The sequence below is a fragment of the Crotalus tigris genome, unplaced genomic scaffold (assembly GCF_016545835.1).
Source record: "Crotalus tigris isolate CLP2741 ecotype Arizona unplaced genomic scaffold, ASM1654583v1 scf7180000023636.1099087, whole genome shotgun sequence".
Lineage (NCBI taxonomy): Eukaryota > Metazoa > Chordata > Lepidosauria > Squamata > Viperidae > Crotalus > Crotalus tigris.
Window position 1 is genome coordinate 1089846 of NW_024100093.1, and position 9242 is coordinate 1099087.

The 9242-nt window shown below is 34.8% G+C and overlaps 1 protein-coding gene across 1 annotated transcript; it reads right to left on the reverse strand.

Annotated features, from left to right (window-relative positions):
• Positions 1–998: 998 nt before the first annotated feature.
• Positions 999–9074, reverse strand: LOC120297569 (F-box only protein 9-like). Its single transcript, XM_039320341.1, has 6 exons — positions 8186–9074; positions 6751–6841; positions 6066–6161; positions 5630–5723; positions 4445–4599; positions 999–2234 (listed from the first exon to the last, which is right to left on the reverse strand). Exons 1-6 carry the CDS (start codon positions 8244–8246, stop codon positions 2126–2128), a joined length of 606 nt encoding a protein of 201 aa, XP_039176275.1. The 5' UTR covers positions 8247–9074; the 3' UTR covers positions 999–2125.
• Between the last annotated feature and the right edge of the window lie 168 nt (positions 9075–9242).

A 9242-nucleotide genomic window follows, 5' to 3' on the forward strand; every position in this document is an offset into this window, starting at 1 on the left:
TTAATTACAGATAGAATTGTTACCTATTGTGCATCCATAGGCCATATCGAGATCCATAGGCTAAAATGTTGCTTTGTTTTGTAAAAATGTCTGTAGATGTGCATTTTTAAGTAGAAGTATACAGAAAGTGTTATTTGTGCCGCACACAAAACAAACACACTGAGGGATGGTGATTCAGTTGAACCCTTTAGAGCAGGGGTATCAAACTGGCAGCCCGCGGGCCAAATGCATGTTAGGGCCACACCTATCTGATTCCGCAAAGGCAAAAAATATTGTGATACGTCACGATACGTCACATGATGCGACCGAGTTTGACAAATAATAATTCGGCTGAATCAAAATATGCCATCCGTTTGGTTGGTCTGGATTTCAGCCAAGACAAAACCTAGAGAAATCTTAGAAACTGAGGAGGCCATGGCTAGCGTGCCTTACCCTCTTCCTCTACATGGCACATGTACCTGCTAATTCTCTCACCGCCTTATTCCCCTTAGCCCTATATCTGTTCAACTCACCAGGCTTCTTCCCCAATCTTCCTAACAAGTTAGTTCCCTTAGGGCAGTGGTTCTCAACCTTTTTATACGGCAACCCCGGACATAAGCAGGCAGCGCGCAGGCGCGGCGGCACCCCCTGCGCGGCACGCATGCGCGCGCCACCATGCACCACCCTGCGTGGAGCACATGCATGGCGCTGCCCCCTGCACCGTGCGCATGCGCAGTGGTGCCCCCCTGCGCCACGCGCATGCATGGCACCACCCCCTGCGCCGGCTGACAAAAAAATGGCGGATCATGTTGTTTGGCGACCCCCGTAAAATGGTCGTTCGACCCCAAATGGGGTCGCGACCCACAGGTTGAGAACCGCTGCCTTAGGGACTGATGGCATTCAGTGCAAACGGCTTATTGGTCCTGCAGTCTTTATTACTTTCATTATGGCCTTTGGCTGATTTTTCCGCAGGCTGGCTGGTAACTGGCACTCAGTATGGCAAACAAAAGAGATTTTGGTACTTCAAACAAAGTAACCTTTATTTCATCCATATGCCCCCCTCCCAATAAAATAAAAAAACACAACTTGGTAAAAGGAAAACATTTAGAACAGTGAGTTGTATGAGTAAATACATATTTATGATAGGTGAAATACAGCAGTCGCATCCAATTCCCAAATTACATACACAGGAGAAGCAGCACACAGTACCTGAACATCTGTAGGCATCCCAAAAGAAAAGGTTAAATGTTACAAAACACCCAAGAGGTGTACAGCATTTTTAGCAGTTAGCAGATGAGCTAAAAACAAAACAATACAAAATGCAGCCCTGTTTGTTTGCATAAGAGAATTCAGATGATACACTTTAGTGTTCACTTCCTGGATCTAGAAGACAAACGCAATCAATGCAGCAATGTGGCTGTCCTGTGATCATCAACTCAAAACCTAGTAACTTCTGAAGTGACTATTATGATTATTTAAAACCAAGTAATTCTTTAAAAAAAAAAGATGTTGATATCTGAAGCTGAACTTTCACCTTCTCCTTTCCCCCTTTTTTTTTCTCATAAAGCTGTAATTTATACTGAAATCAGCATCTCTTCCTGAAAGGTAATCCCAATACATGAATTTCTATTATACATTTATAGGCCACGCACAGATGCAGGACAAATTCTTCACATTTTGAGCCTTCCCCAAGCACACACACAATGTTTTATGTACAGCAGTATGTTTATAACAATTCCTGAACTTAAGGTGCATAGGCAGATGAAGCCTTACTTTGTAAAGAGAACAGCTTATAAATTTTGCTCATAAAATGAGATGGCAAAAAATGCCTTGTATCTTACAAAGTCTTTTCACAACATAAACAATTTTAAAATAAAATGTAAATTTGACATCAAAACCAGAAAGATAACCCTGCCACCCTAAATCAAATGTATTTCCAGTATATATTCTTCCAAAAAGATCTCCCAATTTTAAAATAAAATTCATATATATATATATATATAATGTCTGTGTTCACGTCTGTATACACACACACACACACAAACACACATCCATCCATACACACACGCACACACACAGACACACTCACATTTATAACTTAAGTGTTGTTTGCTGTAATTTCTTTCATGCAAGAAACATGAGCTTCTCAGAGAGGCCGTTCTGAAACTGCAGTAAAGCTCTTCACTCGTGCAAAGAACAAAGGGGTGTACATCTTGTCAATGTCAAAAGAAGAGACTGCTGTCTCACCAGTAGACCTAAAAAAAAGAAAAAAGTGATAAACCTGACTTATTCCTTGCCTAAAAGGAAAAGAACTGCCTTGAATAATATAACTTGTACCTATTCTCTTTGCATCCTATGTAAGAAGATTTTTTACTTGAAACCAGAGCACTTTTACATATATGGCTATGGAAATTGGAATTTGACCCCAATGTTTGCAGATCTTAAGGCTTTATTGAGAAAAAAAACAAAACCGCACGGTTCCAAAATAATACATGAAATATATAGCTATACTGCAAAAAAAAAAAAAAAAGGTTGTATAGGAATTTTCATGGTTAGAAGAGACTTTGAGACATGAATGCCACTTTCTGATGCCAATGATTAGTAGAATAATCTGCAAATTATTAAAATACTTCAAAATAATTCAACAAGAATATCATACTAATTTGTTTAATTTAGTATCTGTTTATCTGATCTGGCAGGGTAGGCATACTCCAGGTTCAATTAAACAATGTCAACTATCAAGATCTCAGAAGCCCACCTTCTCTGTAGCAGCTCCAGCTCTCTGGAATGATGTTTTCCCTGAAATCTGAATGGCTCCCATTTTAGTGTTTCAAAGGAACCCGAAGTGGTTTTCACCCAGGCCTTTGACAAGGGTAACTGAAGCCCCCTTTATCCACTGTTCTCATCACATTTTGTCATTTTTGTTATCTTTATTCATTTTTTGTTTTTTTTTTCTTGTTTTAAATGTTTTAACAATTTATAAACTAGAGTCACTGAGAGTTGGGCACAACATATATTTATTATTACGGTTGGTCATACAGTCAGCACGTTTATTCTGGATTTGATATTTTAATCTATCTATCAAGTCCTTCCCAAGGAACTGGGATAGGCAGAGGTTGTTGTTTGATAGTGATAAAGATATTGTTGCAGGACATAAGCTGTTCCAAATAAAGCTGCCTTTTGTAATGTTTGCAACTGCACCCAAGACATCTATTACTATTGACATTATTTTTTCTTTGGCCACAGCATCCAATATCCAGATTTTTTTGTCTTTGTTACCGACAATTGTTAAGTCTGGGATTTTATGCAGCATGTATCTGTCTGTTTGAATCTTAAAGTCCGAGAGCACTTTACCTTCTTCATATTTTATTACTTTGTCTATTGTACGGTCCCACCAGTTCTTGCTTGCAGGCAAATGATATTTTTGCAGATATTGCAATGCACTATTGTTGCTACTTTGACATGCTGTTTATAATTGGTGTGTACAACATTCTTGCAACAATTAGGTAGTCCACTTTTTCTTCAGCTTTTTTGCAGAGAGGGCATTAGCTTCTTTCTCAATTCTGGTTTTGCATGCATTTGTTTTTAAGGCTTGGTCTTGTGCAGCCAGAATTAACCCAGCATTTTAGTTCTGCTCTAGTGACTGGAATTGCCCACGTGCCTTGATGGTGTCTCCTTCACTGAGTTTAGATTTTCAGATCTTCTTCACTTCTTCTTGACTTCAGTGAAGCTTGAAGTTATCAACTTGAAGGATGCCCAGATATTTGTAATGATTGTCTTCATCCAGTGTTAAGTAGCAATTCAATTTTGGATGGTGTTTTTCTATAGAGTTTCAAATTGTTCATGTAAAGAAATGAGATAGTCTGGCAAATGTTTTTGATGTTTGATATCCCTCGTCTGATTTGTTCAATATTGTTGACTGAATTAGATTTATTTGCCTAAGAAATTAAAATCAGTATTCTGCTTCATCTATGAGACAAAGTATCTAGCAAACATTTCAAACTGGAAGTTATGGACACCATCTAATTACAAAAGGACTTTAAGTCATTCAATGGAATTTCCCCTTCTTCTTCCTACACATTTATGTACCATCAAATTCCTCCATCACTCTATTCTGCTGGCAATATTTGTTTGGCCAGTTGGATGAAAACAACTAGAAACAATGTGATATATGGGCAAATCTCACCTTTCAGATACTTGCATTTATTTTTATGTTACAAAATTAACTAATCTTACAGGCTCCTAGTTTAAACTGTAGTGATACAGACATTTCTTATTATATAAGTGGTATGATTATGGGCTGTAGACATCCATATGATTCCTTCTGTTGCCAAGTCTTGTAAATGGGCATAAAAAAACTTGTAAAAAAGAAAGTAAGTAAGTATCTTTTATTAGGTAGGACTGAAAGATTAGGTTTCAAGGACTTTTAAAGTTTTTTATAACATTTGAAAAAAAAAAACCTTACTTGTACGTTATGTGGCAAGAATGATGAATCCAAATGAGTTTATTAAATTTCTGACGGCCACTGGAATTCAGCTGTAACCCTAGATGAAAACTGTGATCAGTTTCTTGCACAGGGACACGACAGAAATATCTGAACTTGTGATAGTCAATTGGTTTCTACATAACAAACAAGAAAGGAATAGGCTGTCAAGAATATGCAGCAAAAGATAGCTACTGAATCTGTACCCTAGAGTTAAAAGATAAAACGTTACATTTCAAAGACATTTTCATTTCTTCAAAAATTCTGGTACAAATCAACCCCAATCAGCAATCTTCTATGTTAATGTATAAACTCAAAACACAATGACCCTATTGTGAGAAATTATAACACCAGAACATTTTTATTGTCTGAATGAAAATTAGCATTTATAGACTCCTAGAAGAAATTGATGAAGAAAAATATATCTTCTATGATACTATGAATGCTGATTTTCATTTAGACAAAAAACATATTGTGTGTTTATAATAAAGTGTATTTTTCTACAGTGAATAATATAAAATATAACCTGTTAAAGATAATATAAGTATCTTACTTCTAAAACTAGACTTTTAAATGTTGATAGTGAAAATATTAAGAATCTATAAAAATTATTGAGTGGTAGAAAACTGGGAAAGGCTTTTTATTAATTTCTACTATTCCTAACCTTCAATTTCCCCTTCAGCTTTCAACATTTTCTTTCAATCTTTTCTTGTTCACCTTCTAGCCCTTAATTCCAACCTTCTATGCCTCTAGATTTAGGAAAAAGAAAATCCATATATATTGTCAAATAATCAGTCTTCTCTTTAAACCTATAGCTTGCCTTTGTTGGTTCAGGGCAGCAGGAAACAGAGCAATTAAAATTATAAAACAATGTCTAAAGATGGATACAGAATTCTTATATTTCACTATCTTCTGGATGTACTTTCCTCAGGAATTTTGTTTTTGAACTCTTCCAAATTTAAAAAAAAAAATTACACCTAAAAGTAGTTTCCTTTAAATTCAGAGTTTAAGAAGAACATCTGGAGAGAGTATTTTGTAGAAAGAACTACTCCAAAGTTATATTTTTATTTAACAAATGATCCTAAAGTACAATATTTATTGCTTTCTTGTTCTATTAATCAATCAGTTGATTACTGTTGACCATCTAATATTTCATTATATAAATACCTCTTCTTTCTTCTTTGTCATTAAAGCAAATACTTTGGTTTGATTGTCTGTATCCTGGGAAAGGCGATAATGTCCAAGCAGGATTGCATCAGTTCTGAGATTTAGAAGGAAAACATTTCATGAAAATATATTCATTCAAGTGCTACTAAAAACATTGCTGATATTAAATTAGGTCCTAGAATAAATATGATTTAAATTAAAAATGATTAACTTAAATCTCTATTATTCAAAGAGCTTACTGAAATTATAATTAACTTTAGATTCAAACATGGTTTTCTTTCATTAAAGATAACTTAGTGTAATTTTCAAATCACTTGATCAATGCATTCTTTAATTTAGTCATCTAAGCAATGAAAAATGATAGTAGCTTTACTGTTTACCTAGTTATCAGGATCCAATGGACCATATAATTTTTTATTACAAATGTTGAAGATACCTTGTGTTTTTAGTCCGTAATCGAGGAACAATAGACTGAGGTTCTTCTGGAGTTGTTAGCATCATTACTTGGCCATCTGGGAAAAATCTCAAGTACCTAAAACAGTTGTTCAACATTTTTCCAATTTGAGTTTGTTCAGAAAAACGTATTAAAAGATAACAATAAAATGAAGAAACATCTTTCCCAACATTAGAAATCAGAAAAAAGCTCTGAAACCATGCAAAGAATCTTATCACAGCATGCACCAAAAGAACATGTCCTCAGAATTTGATTAACTATGATGATCCAGTTTTGTTACTGGAAGTATTCCAGTAGTGGGATATCAGAATGAAGAATAACTAGGGTATCCAATTATGATTCAAAACTAGCTCATTTCAGGATTTAATTTGCATATTTTAAGCTAGCTCTGTATATTCATAGCCTGAGAGTCATAGAAGATTCAGAGTTTGGAATCCCCACACAATTTTCTCCTAATAATTTTTAAATACCTTAGGAATGTCTAAAAGCAAAATTATAAACTTTAGTCACAAAATACATGGCTCCAGTTACCTAAACCATCATGACTTTTTACGTACAGGTAATCATTTGAATTCACTGTATATCTTGGTTTGCAGCTTTATACATAAACTGCATTGGAAGGAAGGCAAGAGAGGTAAGTAACTCAGTCATTTTAAAATGGCTATACCTGTAATAGTCCACTTGGTGCCATGCCCGATAGAATCCATCAAGAGATTGTTCTCCTTGACGAATGTATGTTGTCTTGCTGATATATACCCCTGTAAAATATGGAGTTACCTGCTTATTATCAATATATACTTTAAATATACAATTATACATATTTTAGGATTCTGAAACAGAGAGCCTATTACAATTTTCAATCTTCTTTGCACCATTTAGCAGTTATAATCTCATCTATTGCAATTACTGTATAACTGCATTTAAAAGCAGGATAGATTTTTTTCTTCAAATTATTATTTTTAAGTTGGAAAGACTTGGACTGTTGTACAAACAAAGGTGGTAGGAGAGACATAAAGCAACTATCTGCAAATAATACCATAAACTGAATTCAACAGAGACAGGAGAGGGGGAAAAAGGATCCTTGGCGGTTACACACTGATACAGTTCTTACTCTCAGTGAGGCAAGAGTTACATAAGTAGTTCTTCCTCCTCTCATTCTCCACAGCAGGCTCACCTCAAAATGTGAAGGGCAAGAATGGGATCATTGGGACCAGTAGAGTTTTACACTATTCTCCTTTAAATGGGAGGAAATGGTCACATACAGAATAGGCATAATGTCTAACTAGGACAGGTGCTAGGCATACTTGGCTGAGAATAAAGCATTTCAAATTTACTAGAACTCATGCATTCGTGCATAAAGGCTTCTGTTGAGTTATTTACAACCTTTCTCTTGTCTTTTCTTCCTTGTAGCCTCATCTCTGTATTGGTTTGTTTCCCTCCTCTCATTTCACTTTCTTCATTTCTTTTTGTAAATGTTTCTTTCCTTCCTGCCATTTCCTCTACAGTACTATTCCTTTTTGCTTCTGTTGGAAGAAACAGAGTCTTTCTTCCAACATAAGAAGTGTTTACATATGAATGGTTTGTATTTGCACACGCAGAAAAAGTCAAATGGGGGCACTTTATTTACAAGCAATTATTTTAATAAATAATTCAATTAATTTTAACTTTTTTTCCCCATGATCCAGTTATTTATTGCAATGCAGCTTCTGGATACATACACACACACACAATTGAAACATGCTTATTCAATTAAAAATTTACTTATTATTCAGAAAAGCTGTGTCCTTGCCACAGCAATTATTTTCGGGAGGGTTTCATTCTCAATTCCTGGAAAGTTCCTTCCCAGAGAATATCTCATCAAACACAAATATCACAATTATTCTATTCGGTGAGAGGTCATTAAAAAGGTGATTATGTGTTCTTTAAGTGGGACTGTGTTATAAGGTCAAAGTATATATTTAGAATGCCAATCATTGTTAGTAGTCCCAAGTGTACGCCAGTCACATTTCCAACCAATCTTTCTATTTACAATCAGGAACTACTGCTGCAATTATACCACCCCTGTCTTTCCTGATTATCATTACAACACTGCTGTTTCTTACCATCAAATCGAACTCTAGGTCTTTTCACAAACATTTCCCTCCACGAGGTGTAAGGAACCATTTTATTACATGTCCTGCCCCAAACCTTCAAACAAGCCTGACGCCAGATTTCAGGGTCCCTGGAAAAAAGAGTGCAATCTGATTATAAAAATATTAACACAAACAAGAGTATCAGAAATATTGTGCGTTACTGGTTATCAAATACTGCAAATGGTTGTATAGTGTCTTTAAATGAGACTTTATTATTCAATTTTGAACACATTGTGGAAAATTGCTCTTTGATAAGATTTAATTCACCCTGTTCTCTCCATGTACTCTGTGTGTGCATGGGCGTATGCTTTTAACTTGACTAGAATCAAATATCACAAGCAATGCTAGAATTATCTTTAAAACTTCCCTCTTTCTGTATATACAACTGCATAAGTGTTAAATGTCAAATCAGAATAACAGAGCTTCTCAGGTTACAAAATTTTATGGAATACATTAATAGGCTCAGCACATTTTTATTCAGAGGTTTAATTCAAAGTCACTTTGATCAAATCTTTGAACTGAATCAAACTGAATAGGAAAGTCAAACAACTTTTTTTTCCAAATTGATATGAATAGTCAAATTCAATTAGCTTAACAGATGGAATGAAATCAACTGTTTGAAATGGAACCAACCTGCAAACCTCCAATAAATTTGTCAGAGGAGAATCCAAAGGATGCTTAGGGAACTACATAAAAATTGCCTCAATACTGTTCCATTAATGGAGACATATCACTACTTTCCATCATTAATCTTCACATTTTCATAAATTTCTGATTTTTTTATACTTTTTATTTCATAATTTTTTACTTTCATGATTTTAAAACTATAATCTTAAGGTGACCTTAGTTTTTCAGAACAAAATTAAAAGAATTAAGTCACTGAATAACTTACATTTATAAAACCATTAATTAACTTCAGTAATAGTAATTCATTTAAACACTTTTAAGGAATACATTTATTATTTTACACTAACAGGTTTATTTGTTAATTGGCTGAGAGTGATGCCTGATAATTAAAATAAGTTTT